This window comes from Mastomys coucha, unplaced genomic scaffold, assembly GCF_008632895.1.
Source record: "Mastomys coucha isolate ucsf_1 unplaced genomic scaffold, UCSF_Mcou_1 pScaffold21, whole genome shotgun sequence".
NCBI lineage: Eukaryota > Metazoa > Chordata > Mammalia > Rodentia > Muridae > Mastomys > Mastomys coucha.
The window spans coordinates 176,233,298-176,248,946 of NW_022196904.1; the positions used below are offsets into that span (position 1 = coordinate 176,233,298).

Here is a 15,649-nt window from a genome sequence, read left to right on the forward strand (position 1 = left end):
GGGACTTTCCCCAACTCTCCAACCCCAGCCCTGAGGTCAGAGAGTTGGGACGTGGGCCAGACTCATCTCCGGCCCTGGCGCGGCCCCAAACTCCAGAACCTCCAGCCTGCTTGCTGGGGTGGGGGCACAGGGGTTCGGGTACCATAATGATAGTTCAGGGAGTGCTGGAGAGAACCAGGGGTTTCTTTTTCCCACAGCTACAAATGCATTTCTCAAAATGGAGCCGCTTGCCCCTCCTTCTCTCTTGGGCCTCAAGAGCGGGAGCCAGGCTGGCTAGGCCTGGCTTTCCAGACGCCTGGCCCTCAGAGCCCAGCTTTCCGTTCCTCTGGCTTTAGGGGTTCTTGCCTGCGTATCTTCAGCGACCCTAACTCATGAGTCTGCCTATGGCTCCTCGTGTCTGAGCCTCTTGGCCTTTGTCTCTTCTGTCTTCTGTCTCTCTGAGCGTCTACCCCGGCCCTTGCCCTTCCTTCTGGGTCTCACTTTCTGTGTCCCCTGGAGTAGGGACAGGAGTGCCAGCTCTTTCTCATTCTTCTCTCTATATTGTGGAGCAGTTTCCATCCCTAGGCTGGACCTTTTTGGGGCGATTTCAGTACTTAGCCCTACAGAGAAGTATGTAGTTGTTTCTTGTACCCATTTCAGTTCCAACCCCAGCTTTCAGCAACTCTTTACTCAAGCTGAATTCTCGGTGATTCTCTGGTCTTAACACTTAGAGGTGCTTAATGGAGAACAATATACAAAGATAAGATGGGGCAAGGGCGTCAGACACTGTGATCTCACCTTTCCTCAAACTCTTAAGTTTTTTAAAAAAAAGTTTTAGGGAGGAGCTCTTCCCTGCCCGCCTCCTCTCCTCCCCCCACCCCCCGGGGCCTTGAATGACACCCAGGTCCCCACGCACTCCCAGAACGCACACTTATAGATTACTCCAGATGAGCTTTCATACACTTTCCTTGTGTAAAATACATATACAGGAATCCACTGTCCTGCAAGAAATGCAGATGATCTATAGAGATTTGTGTGTCTCTCAATCTATAAGAGGCTTGACTCAGTGGACCCAAAGAAATGAGGATTTCCCTAGGAATTTCATTCTGAGAGAAGAAAGTGGCTCACTGAGGATGGGTGACTGAAAATCTGGTAGTATTTACACAAAACTCACATATATGTGAACAAACTGGTATATCTATCCAAACATTTCTTTTTTTTGTCATATAGTGACATCCAAAGCCCACAGATGCATTTGTTACATACACATCAATAACATTTGTGCGCTTTCTAAGTTATGAAACTCATAGCCTTGTAAAACATAAGAATTGACACATACAGCCTGACAGTGGTAAAGCAACTCCTTTAATCCCAGCACTCAGAAGGCAGAATCAGGTGGATCTCTGAGTTCGAGGCCAGCCTGCTCTACAGAGCAAGTTCCAGGGCATCCAGGGCTACACAGAGAAACCCTGTCTTGGAAAAACAAACAAACAAAACAAAAAAGAATTCACACACATAGCTGGGCATAGTAGCACAAGATTAGAATTCCAGCTCTCTGAGGCAGGAGGATCCCTGAGTTTGAGGCCCACCTGTGGTACATAGCACAACCCTGTTTGGTTTTGTATTGTTCCCCTACAGCACGCACACGCACATGTATGAACGTACTGACATCTGTCTACCCACATTGCTCAGGCTGCATATTTCCATGCACATTCACTGATCATGTTTATGGTCCTTCCTATGGACTCATACCCACAAGTAAATGTACACATATACACTCTTTTCATGGAATCCTCTGTCCACTTCTTGGCCCCTGCGCTACATGATGACTTCAGCAGATGCCTAAGTCTTGGTCATCAGCAGCCTTGGGACTGGGAAGGAGTTCCGGGGGCAGGCTTTCTGTCCTTTCCAGGAAGGAGCAAGACTAGGGGAGGTGGAGCCATCTTACTCGAGCCTCCTACCAGATGTGGTAATGGGCTCCTGCTCAAATTCCGTAGGGGTTATTCTGAAGATCAAGTAAAGCGGAAGGTTTATAAAGGTGGCAGTGGGACAGAACCTATATAGGCTCCCTTAGTCCCGAGTGATGGCAGAAGCTAAGAGTTGACATGGAATCAAGCCCAGCCTGCATCACCCTCTGGGAGGTAGGAGACCCCAGAGGGCACCTGTGGGTTCCTAAGACCTGTAAGGTTTCCTGTTTGGCCGGCTCCACCCTCGACGCCGCCTGAGTGTCTGGGAGAAACTGAGGCCCAGCAGTGGGAGGCTGGACAGTGCCTGGCTTTGGCTCTTTGTTCCCTAATTACCATCTGAGTCGCTGATTGCATCCCTGACGTGTCCTCTGACCAAACAACCCAGTAATGAGGCCACCTGTCCCAGGAGAGTGGGGACCTGAACTGGGAGCTAGGAGTTAGGGATCTCTGCCCAGTCTGAGTCTTTGGCTATATAGGAGACAGGTTTGGGCTTAAACTGGGTCTTCTCTGCCAAGGGACCCTGTATGACCTCTTAGGTCTCCCGTTCCTTTGTCTCTGTTCCTTAGCCTTGTTCCAGACTAGAGTTGAGGCCCAGAGAAACTTGAGGTTCATGCCAGTTCTTTGAGGGGAAGCCTTTTTACTATATGGGGACTATTCTATCTGGAGGAGAGGGGGTCAGGAGAAGGCCTATGGGGGGGGGGGCACGGATCCTCAAGGTGCAGGGACTCTGACACCAATGCCCTGCTCACAGGTTGCCCTGGAGGCCCCTGGCCAGGCCTGAGCCTCTGCCACCATGGCCATTGTGCACACTCTGCCAGTGCCTCTGGAGCCCGCACGTGAGACAGCCACTGCCCCACAAACTCCAGCCATGGGCAGCGTGAGCAGTCTTATCTCAGGCCGGCCCTGTCCTGGGGGTCCTGCTTCCCAACGCCACCATGGTGTCCCTGGGCCCACCTTCTTCCGCCAGCAGGATGGGCTGCTACGGGGTGGCTACGAGGCACAGGAACCACTCTGCCCAGCTGTGCCACGGAGGAAGGCTGTCCCAGGCAACAGCTTTACCTATGTCAATGAGGACTTCCGGACAGAGTCGCCTCCCAGCCCGAGCAGTGACACTGAAGATCCCCGAGAACATCAGGCACACAATGCCCACCTCCGTGGGCCCCCACCAAAGCTCATCCCTGTCTCTGGAAAGCTGGAGAAGGTAACGGGCAGCCATCTTGGGAGGATCTGAGTGGGACCAGGAACCCCCTAGGGAAGCTGGAATTTGGAAGCATATGTAGAGCAAAGAATATGGGTTCTGTCTTATTGCTCCTTCAGGGGAATAATCTGTCTGAGCCCTGTTTCCTGAGTCTTTACAGTTAAGGTTAGACTCTGTTAGAATTAATACTTAGTATAGTACCCAGCACCTTCAAATGAACAGTATAGTAATTGTTTCAGGTTTTTTTTTTTTTTTTAAATCACTATTTTGGTTTTTTGAGATAAGATTTCTCTCTGTAGCCTTGACTGTCCTGGAACTCACTGTGTAGACCAGGCTGGCCTTGAACTCACAGTGATCCACTTGTTTCTGCCTCCCCATTTGTTACCATCTCCAGCCTAGTTGCTTCAATTATTACAGAGATGCGTGTGTCTTTGGGCAAAGCCTTTAACTTTACTCTGGGCCTCTACATCCTCATTTTTAATAGGAGATGAGGATAATGTTTTGTTTGTGTGGCAATTACAATGATTAAAAATGGGCATTTTGAATTACTTAACATAAGTGGACAATTAGAGACCTAGTGGGAACAACTGTTAGTGGGAACAACTGTTCTTAATTTGTAGGGATTGAGGACCCTGTATGGGAAAGCGGATAGTATTGACGGTTTTGAAAGATCGGGGTTTGGGGCTTGAGGAGATAGCTAAGGGGGTGAGATGCTTGCCACGGAAGCACAAGGGTCTGAGTTCAGATCACCAGTACCCATGCCAAAAGCTGGCCATTGTGGCATAGGACTGGAATCTCAGTCCTTGTGGGGCAGAGATGGGCAGATCCCTGGTGCCTGCTGGCCAGTCAGACGAGCTGGACTGGTGAACTCCGGGTTCCACCAGAGACTGTATAAAAAATTAGGTGGAAAGTAATCGAGGAAAGCACCTGACTTTGCCGTTTGGTCTTCACACACAGGCACCAGTGTGTGCACACTCATGCACATACAACACACACACATACTGATATAGTGTTTTGAAAGATAAAGCAAGCAAACTGAGCTTGCTATCGCACACCTGTAATCTTTCCTTTCCTTTCCTTTTTTTTTTTTTTTTTTTTTTTTTTTTTTGAGACAGGGTTTCTCTATGCAGCCCTGGCTGTCCTGGATGTCCTGGAACTCATTCTGTAGACCAGGCTGGCCTCAAACTCAGAAATCCGCCTGTCTCTGCCTCCCAAGTGCTGGGATTAAAGGCGTGCGCTACCACTGCCCAGCTGACACACCTGTAATCTTAAAGGGCAGAAACCTTGCTTGTGTTCAAGGCTAGCTTGGGGATAGTCTAGTGAGTGAGCTTGGGCCAATAGAGTAAAACCCTGTCTCAAAAGAGCCAACAAAAATAAAATTTAAAAAAAGGAAAGAGATTGGACAGATCATCCTCACAGTGTCACGTGGTACCTCATTTCAGAATATGGAGAAGATCCTGATCCGGCCTACAGCCTTCAAGCCAGTGCTACCCAAACCTCGGGGGGCGCCAACCCTACCTGGCTTCCTTGGCCCTCCAGCTGCTGGGCTGTCTGGGAGCCAGGGCAGTCTGACACAGCTGTTTGGGGGGCCAGCTTCTTCCTCCTCCTCTTCCTCTTCTTCCTCTGCTGCTGACAAACCCTTGGCACTGAGTGGTTGGGCCAGTGGCTGCCCTTCAGGAACACTGTCAGATTCTGGCCGGAATTCTTTATCCAGCTTGCCCACCTACAGCACCGGAGGTGCCGAGCCAACTACCAGCTCCCCAGGTGGGCACCTGCCCTCCCACGGCCCTAGCCGAGGGGCACTGTCTGGTCCAGCCCGAGGGATCCCTACTGGGCCCTCCCATTCAGACAGTGGCCGGTCCTCCTCCAGCAAAAGCACAGGTTCCTTGGGAGGTCGTGTAGCTGGGGGGCTCTTGGGCAGTGGTGCCCGGGCCTCCCCTGGCAGCAGTTCAGGTGGAGACCGCTCTCCACCCCCTCCACCACCTCCACTCCCTTCGGATGAGGCCCTGCTACACTGTGTCCTAGAAGGGAAGCTCCGAGACCGGGAGACAGAGCTGCAGCAGCTGCGGGACAGTATGGATGAGAGTGAGGCCACCACCGTGTGTCAGGTGCGGGCAGTGGCAGTCCTGGGGCGGTGTGGTTCAATACCCAGAGGCCTAGGAACAGTGCATGGAGCATTGCTGTTGGGTAGGGAGAGGGTCAAGACTCTAGGTGTGAAACCCCGAAAGGTGGTTAGCTTAATCTTCAAAGCAATGAGGAGGCGAGCAGGGTATGTGAACTGGATCCAGCACTGGCTTGTAGGGTGTTAGATTTGAGCAAGTTGCTTAACCTCACCCGGTCCCAGTCTCCCTGTCTAAATGAGGATAGCTGTGACTCCGTGGGGGGGAGGGTATGAAGATTAAATAAGACGAAGGGGGTAAAGTGCTTAGAATAACACCTGACCCCTAGGAAAGGCCATATAAGTGCCTGCTTTTATGGTTATAATTTACTGGATTCAGGCCAGGCAGGGAGCCACCCAAGCAGGAGATGGTAGAGCTCACGGTCTTGGGGGCCAGTCTGGGGGGCCCGACCGTTTCTAGCCTGACATCTTTACCCCTAGGCATTTGGGGCAAGGCAGCGGCGCTGGCCCCGAGAGCGGGAGGACTGTGCAGCCCAGGCACAGCAAGCCACGCAGCGTGTCCAGCGGGCCCAACAGCTGCTGCAGCTGCAGGTGTTCCAGCTGCAGCAAGAGAAGCGCCAGTTGCAGGATGACTTCGCCCAGCTGCTGCAGGAGCGAGAGCAGCTGGAGCGCCGGTGTGCCACCTTTGAACGGGAGCAGCGGGAACTCGGGCCACGGCTGGAGGAGACCAAATGGGAGGTATGCAAGATGGATGTCAAGCAGACTTGAAGGGGTCATGCTCTGCACAGGTGGCCCAGGGTCTACCTTAGAGGGTCTGTCCTTCCTCGTCTTTCTGGGTTGGGGGTTTCTTTGTGCCTCTGTTGGATCTCACAGTTGTGATCTGGCGCCAACATAGCTAGTGGCATTTCCTTCTCTGTTAGATGGATACTATTAATACCTCCGTTTCATGAATGAGGAAAACTGAGCTAGTGCCTAGAATTAAAACTAGCAGTGGCTGGGCTGAGATAAGAACCCAGGCAGTTTGTTTTTGATGCGTAAACTCACGAGACAGCATTTCCTTGAGTGCCCAGCATAGTGCCTAGTGCCCAGCACCCAGAGGTCTCACCATCTTTCCTCAATACTCTCCACCCATAGGTGTGTCAGAAATCAGGTGAGATCTCCCTGCTGAAGCAGCAACTGAAGGAATCGCAGGCAGAGCTAGTCCAGAAGGGCAGTGAGCTGGTGGCGCTGCGGGTGGCCCTCCGAGAGACCCGGGCTGCCTTGCGGGTCAGTGAGGGCCGCGCCAGGGGCCTGCAGGAGGCAGCCCGAGCTCGGGAGCTGGAGCTGGAGGCCTGCTCGCAGGAGCTACAGCGGTACCGCCAGGAGGCTGAGCGGCTCCGGGAGAAGGCCGGGCATTTGGATGCTGAAGCCTCAGGACTCCGGGAGCCCCCTGTACCCCCTGCCACCACAGACCCGTTCCTCCTGGCAGAGAGTGATGAGGCTAAGGTGCAGCGGGCAGCAGCTGGGGCAGGGGGTAGCCTGCGGGCTCAGGTAGAACGGCTGCGCCAAGAACTGCAGCGGGAGCAGCGGCGAGGGGACGAGCAACGGGACAGCTTTGAGGGGGAGCGGTTGGCCTGGCAGGCAGAGAAGGAACAGGTGATCCGCTACCAGAAGCAGCTGCAGCACAACTATATCCAGATGTACCGGCGTAACCGGCAGCTGGAGCAGGAACTGCAGCAACTGAGCCTGGAGCTGGAGGCCCGCGAGCTTGCTGATTTGGGCCTGGCTGAGCCGGCCCCTTGCATCTGTCTAGAGGAGATCACTGCCACTGAAATCTAGGACTCTGCAAGGGGTGCGAGCCCCAGGCCCACCTGTCCCGGGATCCACCGAACACGCACTCCAGGTCTCAGAGCCAAAGGGCCTCTGCCAAGCATTCGGGTTGGCCCCGTAACTTGGAGAAGCAGAATCAACCCTCTGTGTCACCGCCACCCAGAGGGTCCTGCCTACTCTGCCATTTCACTCCCCCACTATCGCCACTGCCAGCCCACTCCAGCTGGGAAAGGAAAGGGGTCTACCCTATCTCCACCTTCTACCTGCCTGAAGCCAGAGAGAGCCAGAGGGGCAGCAGCTGCCCCAGATGTGCCTGCCCTCAACACGCCGCGTGGAGGGGCAGGGCTAGGAATGGGGCCCATCCCCATGTCCAGCTCTGCAAGCCTCTTCGGGCTGAGGGGGCTGAAGTCAGACCAAAGGAAGAACTCAGCAATGTCTTGTTTATTTGTTTGTGACCAAGCCGCCCTCCCTAGTTCCAGGGTTACGGCCTCGTTTCCACTTGTATATTTTTCACACTGTAAATTTCTTGTACAAACCCGAAGAAAAAAATTAAAAAAAAAAAATTTTGTTTTTAAAAAAAAAAAAAAGTGTGATGGATAAAGAAACTCCAGGGGAGTTTGTTTGACATCTGTTCTGTTTGCCGGCTGCTCACCTACCTGTGATGGAGCTCTTAATCCAGTAGAATCCCGGGCCCTCGTGGACCACACCCTGAGTCTTGAGGAGCTAGAAAAGCTCTCCATCTTGTCCTTTGTACTGAACCCTGCTTGAGGCTGGGGGATGATTGCAGTGACCTCCTTGAGCACTCTCGGTTTAAGCCCCTCAGATTATAGTGAGCTAGGTCCATCCTGAAAAACCTCACACCAGTTCCAGGTTCTAGACTTGGGTCTGTCTCCTCACTGGGAAACAGTCCCGGATTAGGGAATGCACATGACATGGCCCACTTGTGCACCTTGTTCTTGGACATCCAGCTTATCTTGAAAGTCCAGAGCCCTTTGGACAGCCAAGTGGATCAGAGCCACCAGTATGGTAATGCTCTCACTCGTCAAATGGATAGGACAGAGGTGCAGGGAACTCGGAGGCAGCAGGAGGACTTGAGGTCACTAGGAAGGATCGTGGGGATCCTTACAGATAGGGGAGAGTTTAGGGGTACTTTGAGGGACCTTTGGGGCTGAGCTGAGAGCCTGCTGGAGTTGCCCAGCCTCAGTGGGAGGCAGCTGGGTGGGAATCGGAGCATCTTCAACGGGTCCTTGGGTGGAGGAACTGTCAGCAACAAGGCTCTGGTCCTTAACAGCTCGAAAGTCAGAGGATAGGGGCAGCAGGCTAGGCCCGGGGACTCTGACCACAAGTTCCATAGGTTCCCGAGCCTTGTTTCGATAGGCCCTGCGGATGGTGTCCACGGCTCGCTGGTGGGTTACCTGCTCCAGGCTTTCTCCATCCACTGCCACCAGCTCAAAGCCAGCCTGGCATAGAGATGGAATATTCGGTTCTGCGTCATTCCCACCCACCACCCAACCTGAAGGCAGGGCCTTTCACCTCCACCAGCTAGGACACTCCTACCCCATCTGGATGCTGGGAATGGACAATGGGACTTTTGTGCCTGGAGCTGCTGGGGGCAGGGTGGGGCCCAGACAATGGCCCTTTGTCCCTGGGGACTAGAGGTGGAACAGGATGGGCCATTCTCAGACCAAGGCTAGCATGAGAGGACATATTCTTCTCTAAGACTGCCCATCTTACAGGCCTGACCCCCCATACCCTCAAATCACATGCCCAGCTGGAAGTGTGGACCAGTCTTGAACCCTGCTCTACTTCAGCCGTGGGCCTAGAGAGGCTCGGCACTTCACCCACCTGCAGATCCCCGCAGAGGAATGCCGCACCTCCGGGAAAGATCTTCTCTATCTTCACCATGGGCTGCACCTTGGACTCGATGCCCCCAGAGATGCTGATACCTGGGGGAGATCCAAAGCAGATGGCAGCCTTACTCCAAACCGTGAGCTTCCAGGAGGAGCCTAGAATCCCAGCCCCGAGTCCAGCTGACCCTTCCTTCTCACCTCTGGCTTCTGTCTCAAGTCTCAATCTCCAAACATTCTCCAACCATATATATACCTTAGTATTCAGATTCCTTTCCTTGTCCACCAACCTCCCTCAAACCCAAGGGGTCCACCCGGCTTAACCGTCCCAGGACTCACCCAGAGACTGCTTCATCTTGGATAGTGTGATGGTCCTTAGCTCTCCAGTGGAAGCACTCCCGACTGCTTTCTCAGCTATCCGACCAGTCCCATTCTCCAAGGGGCCTTGCTTGGCTCCCACTTTGGCCACCTGCCCATCCAGAGGTCGTGGAAGCAGGGGCCTTGCCTTCCGAGGCCTGTGGTAACGCCCGTTGGCTGTGGCGGCAGGGGCTGCAGTGGTGATGGGTGCCGGGGAAGGGGAGCGCCTACGCCGGGGAGACTTGCCTCGACTTCGGCTGCGGCTGCGACTGCGACTGTGACTGCGGCTGTAGCTTTGGGCTGCGGTCTGGCTCTGGTTCTGCTGAGTGTCCTCTCTGCTTGGGGGTTCTGTCAGTAGCCAGTTAGGCCTGGGAGGCCGGGGAGCTACGGGAGGTGGCTGGGGAGGAGGTGCGCATGCGCTTCGAAAGGCATCGACAGGAACATCTTGTAGAGGGGGGATTCCCTTGTGGTGGTGAGGAGCAGAGGCACCGAGGGACACCTTAAGGCCTCCAAGCTTCTCCCTTATCTCTCCGTCTTCATCCTCTGAGCAGCTGTTCACTGGCAGCAAGTAAAAGCCTCCACGGCTATCTGGGGAACATGGTCAAGGCTAACTGGCTCTTCTTGACCGTCAATCCCAGGACACCTTTCTAGACCCTGCCTCTTACTGTTGCCTGCAGGATGTTCGAGTGTGTGCAAACAAGGCCTCGATTTGCTCAGGTTCATTGTAAAGTGCCCCATGGGAAAGGAACACTGGGTCAGATGGACAAGCATGACTTATACTTATTATACTTATTACTATAATTTTATTTTTATTATTTTTATTTTTGTTTGTTTGTTTGTTTTTGTTTTTCGAGACAGGGTTTCTCTGCGTAGCCCTGGCTTTCCTGGAACTCGCTCTGTAGATCAGGCTGGCCTCAAACTCAGAAATCTACCTGCCTCTGCCTCCCAAGTGCTGGGATTAAAGGCCTGCACCACCACTACCCAGCTTGACCTATTATTAATAGTATTTTGTATGTAATACAGTTCTACTTTGGCAGAGCCAAGAGACCAGATTTAAAATCCTGTAGTAGTGTTAAAATGTCCTGTACAGGTATGCGTGAATAACAACGGCCCGAGGACAGCAGTTTCCTGCCTGACTGCAGGGACCCTGCTCAGAGGCAGGGATGGAAGGCCTGTTCTCCCTGTTCCAGTGTCCCCAGGGTTTGTCACCTTCCCCCAGGTTATAGGACCCTGACTGACCAGGCACAGGAGTGATGAGATGACGCTTGGGTGGCGTGTCTTGCCTGGTAGGTCTCAAAGCAGAAGGCCCCACTGATTGGAGAAGAGAACAGGTCAGAGGTCAGACACCCCTGCCAAGCTCGCAGATAGCTCTGTCAATGAGCGCAACAACGTAAGCCACCCTCCTCTCCCACCCCACTCCTGACTGGAGCTCAGGAGCTAGAAGCAGCACCCCCTCCCCGCCCCCGCCCCGGCCCCATACACTACTGACCTGCTCTGCTCTTAAGAGCCTCGAAAGCCTCCAGCTCCACAGGCATCACCATGCTGTCGAAGCGACCAAGATCTGTGGGGGCCACCACGCTCCTGGGGGAAGGGAAGCCAGGGATGTGGGGTAAGCGGGGCTTGGTTCTAGGGGGTGCAGTCGCGGAGAAACTTCAGCCCTGGGGTCACTGGGGCTTCTTGCCCCTCCGCTCCCCCTACCCCCCAAGCCTCTCCCAACCTGATGTCCCTTAGCAACAGCAGCTTCGCTGGCCTGTCCAGGATGGCCAGCAGGGGGCGCACCAGATCCTCCACACCACCCTCATGGACGTACTGCATTTGAGACATCACAGGTCAGACAGCAGCAGCAACTGTAGAGCTGGGTGTGGGGAAACACCAGGGCACACAGGGAGGGACCCTGGGGCCCATCCAGCCATCTTCACTCTAAGATAGGGTGGCCCTCTCCAAGGTCCACAAGTTGGTGTGTCAATGACCTTGTGGATGCCTGGAGTGATCAGCAGATCTGGAACAAGTACCCACAACAATAATGGCATCTGGATAGGGAACTCTAAGCCTTTTACACAGTCTCTCACTTAGCAGCCACTCTGAGATGATTCCTGGCTTGCAGACGAGGAACTGAAGCTCAGGGAGAATTTGCTCAAAGCCACACAGATATAGACATACAAAGAAAAGCAAGAACCCCAAACATCTACCTATTGCTTGCGCTGGTGCAGGAAAAGAATGTTCAGGGGCTGGACTCCCCCACCCCCACCCCCACCGCCTTTGCCCACGCAGAAGGAACGAAGGCGAGCTCAACACTAGGCTGTGGTCCTGGCTACTCCCACCCTTTGTTCAGGGCTAGAATGGTGGTGACTTTGGCAAGCAGATGGCTCCACAGCCTCTCTAGTCAGTACCCTTCTGCCTGGTACAGCCTGGATGCCACCGGCCCCGATGCCACACCCCATGGATTCATGAAAACTGAATACTGAGAACCAAGTTACTCGGATAGCACACCGCCCCCTGGTGGTGAAAGAGAGACAATTTCAGAGAGCTCCAGGGATAGTTAGACACAGAAATAATTGGCCCTCTGACCATTAGAATGAATCGTCAATAAATATTTAGGAATAAATGAAAAAGTGTGTGCGTGTGTGTCCGTGTCCCTAACCTATCTGTATGATTACAAAAACTCATATCAATACTCTGCCATATATGTGCATCTCCCTCTAGTCCACAAACACGAATTCAGCATCTACTGTTAGACCCTGGGTGTCAAAAGAAGCACAATGATAAGATCTTCTCCCAGAGCCTCGGGGACTCTGGTGGGAACAGGGACAGATGGACTCTTATGGCAGTCAACCGTAAGCCAATGTGCAATGGAACACTGCGAGTTTCTGAGAAGGTTGAAGGATCCTAATGGGTGCCCCGGAAGCAGAGACCACTCCACCAACTCTTCCGGAGGACCAGCACAGAAAGTTCTGGAGAGGAAAGTGTTCTGAGGGCAGGCAGGATAGCGAGTAAATAAAGGCTTCATGTGGAGTCAAGGGCCCATGGAGACCCTCTGGTAGGGCAGCACAGGTTGAGAACATGTGATTAACACCCCAGAAGCTATTCAGCTCATAATTTACATCAACTATGTGGTGGTGGCCCTGGAAGATCCCAGAAAAGCTGGGGATGGCAGATTGGGGGGTCACATCAGGGAAGACCTAGAATGTGGAAGAAAGCGACTTATACTCTGATCTGCCTCATAAAGGAAGTGCAAATCAATAAGAGAGGTATTTAAATTCCTGGCCTGAGGGATGTGGAAGGATGGCTCAGGGGGGAGAGAGAAGATCAGGGCATGCTGTCATAATCACTAGGGAACTTGCCTCTCTCAGGCCCCGGCTGTTTCAGAGGGTTTGGGGCAGGGCACTGGGTTAGCTGTAGACAGTAGGTTCAGCCTACAGGGTGAATAGTGAAATTCCACAGTGAAATGAAGTCCTGGTTTGAAGAAGGCTGGGGAAAGGAGGGGTGTGGGAAAGGGGCTGGTCAAAGACACAAACGCAGAGCCCCTCCTAGTGCCATATCTTAGAGTTGCAGGCTTCCCAGAGCTAGAGCGCACAGCTCGCTTAGAGTTCAGAACTGAGAATGACAGAACCTTGACAGGACCCTCCATCTACATTTTTATTGTTGGTTGTTGTTGTTGTTGTTGTTGTTGTTTAAGACAGGGTTTCTCTGTGTAGCCCTAGCTGTCCTGGATACATTTCTATTGTAAACCAGACTTTGGAAAAGAGAGTGTCTGAATGACCCCATCTTAGCCTGAGTGATACCACATCATATATGAGGGCATACATGCGAGCTATGCACGTATAAATTCAAGTGGGCCTGTCAACACCACACCTCACAGACATGACAGAGCACACATCACAGCAATAAGCACACAGCCCCATCATGAACCAGGTTAAGGTAGGAACAAGTGGCTTTCTGAAACTGCCCAGCTTGCCCACAGTGTGCATGGATGCATGCGCTTTCCAGGGAACCCACCACAGGACCCTTGGGGTCCCTGAGATGAAATGACAGTAGAGGACTCTCCTGGAGGGGTGATCAGTGCCCCGCAGCCTCCCTAACACTTAGGCTCCAGGAAGTCCTCCAGGATTGACTCCCTCTGGTACTGGTCGAAGAGAAAGGAGAGAGAATAGTGTGGGTGTTAGGGACAGTTGAGAAGGGAGCAAAGGCTAATTGACTTGTGAAACAGGAACAGGCCCTTGGCATAAAGCCATGCCTGCTGGCTGTCCCAGGCACAGAGCAGGAGGTGGGAGACAAGACTTGGGGCAGGAGAGAACACAATCACTTGCCTACAAGGACTTTCTCCTCCTGTTTGTCACCTGATTTCTTCTTTTCCTCAACTTAAATGTCACCTCCTCTGAGAGGCCTTTCCAGATCTCCTGGGTTACCCACATCTGTCTTTCACCATGCTCTGTATGACTGGTCACTAGAGGGACTTAGATTCTATCTATTGTCTACCTCTCCTTCCCAGGAGCTTACTGACCAGTGACCTCCCAGCAACAAGCCCAGGTACTGGTCAATGAACAGTAGCCTGAAATGAGGGACCAGGCCTTGGGCAGAGACTTACCCGGGAGCAGTGGCGAGTGACTGCTAGTACCTCATCGTCTGTCAGCAGCCTCCGGGCCAGGTCCTGAATGAGGGGCCGTCGACTTTCCCAGGCCTGCACCTGCTCATCCACATTGGGCACCTGGCCAGAGGGGCTTCCAGACCTGGCAGAGAGCAGAGCCCGGCCCCTCTCCCGGTCTGTTGGGCACAGGGGTGATGGGGGGGGGGAGGATATGACAAAGGTGACAAGAGCTAGTAGTACCGGTAAGGTAGAGTTTCTCTCGCCAGAGGCGAGGTTCCAAAGAAACCAGCCCAGAAACTGATGCCGGGCCCCTGTTCCCAAACATGCTCTTCTCTAACAAACTGACATCAACAGAGAGCCAACTCCAGCCCTCCTGCACTGTCACACTGATCCCCCCAATTGGAGTACAGGCAAGCTCGCTTACCCCAAACCCCTTCGGGGATCCCAACACAAACCCCGTTCTCTGTCTTCCTTATACTTTCTAGAAAGCTAACCAAGTTCTCTGTCTCCTCGGGCTCAGCTCTAAATGAGTTTTGTTCAAAGCCGCTAAGCTGGTCGCAGGCCATACCCACATCTGCTACTTTCCCTTGGGGCCCTTGGGATGCTGGATTTACCTCGTCTTAGTCTCCAGGTGACAAACTTCTGCACAGGCCCCACACTCCCAGCTGTAAGGAAGAAAGAGGCCCAGTTCAGCAAGATCAAGAGTTCCAGTTAGAAGTAGCCAGGGTAGGGATGAGAGTCAGTCGTCAAGGGGCTTCCAGGTCATACCCAGCTAGGGACCGATCTCGCAGGCAATGGGGAGTCAGTGAAGGCTGTGAAAGAGGAGGCGGTATGAACACTGCTTGTGGAGTTTATTTGGAAATGAATGAGGGGAAGAACCCCAACAACAGCTTAGTGGTGCCTACCTTCAGGAAACAGAGAGGGAAAGAGGAGCCTTGGAAGGAGAGACGCCTGGCCAGAGAAGAAGGCTGAGAACCATGAGAAACCAGCATCTGGGAACTGAGAGATGGGAAAGCGGCTGAGGAAAGGGGTAGCCCTGACTGAAGAACCGTCTCTCCTACTGGCCTGTCACCCGAGGCCTCCAGACACTCAATTCTAAGGCAGAGCAACATCGAGCCTCTCATCCTCCTCCACTTGCTTCCACCTACCCAACGTTCACTCCCGTGACCGGAAGCTGCACCCTGCTTGTCACCTGGGTGACCCCCCTCCATTCTTAGCCCATGTGTTCCAACTGAGCTCATGGCCCAGGGTGAGCTGTGAAATCACCTGTCCATCGTGTCCGGTTCCTGCCTTGTCTTTCTCTTACATCACAGTGGTTTACTCAGTATGAGAGATAAACCCAAGAGGGCCCCAACTGACCCCTTTAGCTGGAACTGTTTAAAAGTACTCCTTTAGGCCAGGTGGGTAGCCCATGCCTTTAATCCCAGCTCTCAGGAGACAGAGACACATCTGAGAGTTTGAGGCCAGCCTCAAACAAAATGAGACCCTGTCTTAAAAACAAGCAATAAAACAAACAAACAAAAAGGCCCAAACAACAATGACAAAAAATCTCTGCCCCCTGGGGTTGCTAAGGGACTGTGGCCATCTCATCTCCAAGTTGGCAAAACTTTCTACGGTAAAGGCACGGGCTTGAGTAAATATGGCTGCTGGTATTGTTCCTGCCTTCAGATAGGCTAACGTCAGTTACTGAGCCTAGAGACACACTTTAAAGCTAGTTGGACCTGAGTTTCTGTCCTATGCGACTGTATTAATGCCTCCTGAGTTTCTGTCCTATGCGACTGTATTAAT

General features: G+C 53.0%; 2 protein-coding genes across 9 annotated transcripts in view; one reads left to right on the forward strand and one right to left on the reverse strand.

The window, feature by feature from the left end:
• The window catches only part of Lzts2 (leucine zipper tumor suppressor 2), an 11,759-nt gene extending 4,086 nt beyond the window's left edge, over window positions 1-7,673 (forward strand). For 6 of the 8 annotated variants that reach the window (XM_031390455.1, XM_031390451.1, XM_031390458.1 and 3 more), the window contains 4 exons: window positions 2,698-3,147; window positions 4,587-5,252; window positions 5,744-6,001; window positions 6,398-7,673. In XM_031390455.1, the coding sequence (XP_031246315.1) occupies window positions 2,740-3,147; window positions 4,587-5,252; window positions 5,744-6,001; window positions 6,398-7,081 (2,016 nt within the window). In that variant the 5' untranslated portion in view covers window positions 2,698-2,739 and the 3' untranslated portion in view covers window positions 7,082-7,673. Of the gene's footprint in view, window positions 1-1,976; window positions 2,121-2,697; window positions 3,148-4,586; window positions 5,253-5,743; window positions 6,002-6,397 lie in introns of all 8 variants that reach the window. The other 2 variants (XM_031390456.1, XM_031390457.1) reach the window with 1 other exon arrangement.
• Pdzd7 (PDZ domain containing 7) overlaps window positions 7,653-15,649 on the reverse strand; it is a 20,351-nt gene continuing 12,354 nt past the window's right edge. Inside the window, exons 10-17 of the mRNA XM_031390460.1 lie at window positions 14,476-14,526; window positions 13,862-14,037; window positions 10,994-11,085; window positions 10,766-10,857; window positions 10,516-10,587; window positions 9,259-9,864; window positions 8,918-9,018; window positions 7,653-8,532 (exon numbers count right to left, since the gene is read on the reverse strand). Coding sequence (XP_031246320.1) covers window positions 8,173-8,532; window positions 8,918-9,018; window positions 9,259-9,864; window positions 10,516-10,587; window positions 10,766-10,857; window positions 10,994-11,085; window positions 13,862-14,037; window positions 14,476-14,526 — 1,550 coding nt within the window. The 3' untranslated portion in view covers window positions 7,653-8,172. The remainder of the gene's footprint in view (window positions 8,533-8,917; window positions 9,019-9,258; window positions 9,865-10,515; window positions 10,588-10,765; window positions 10,858-10,993; window positions 11,086-13,861; window positions 14,038-14,475; window positions 14,527-15,649) is intronic.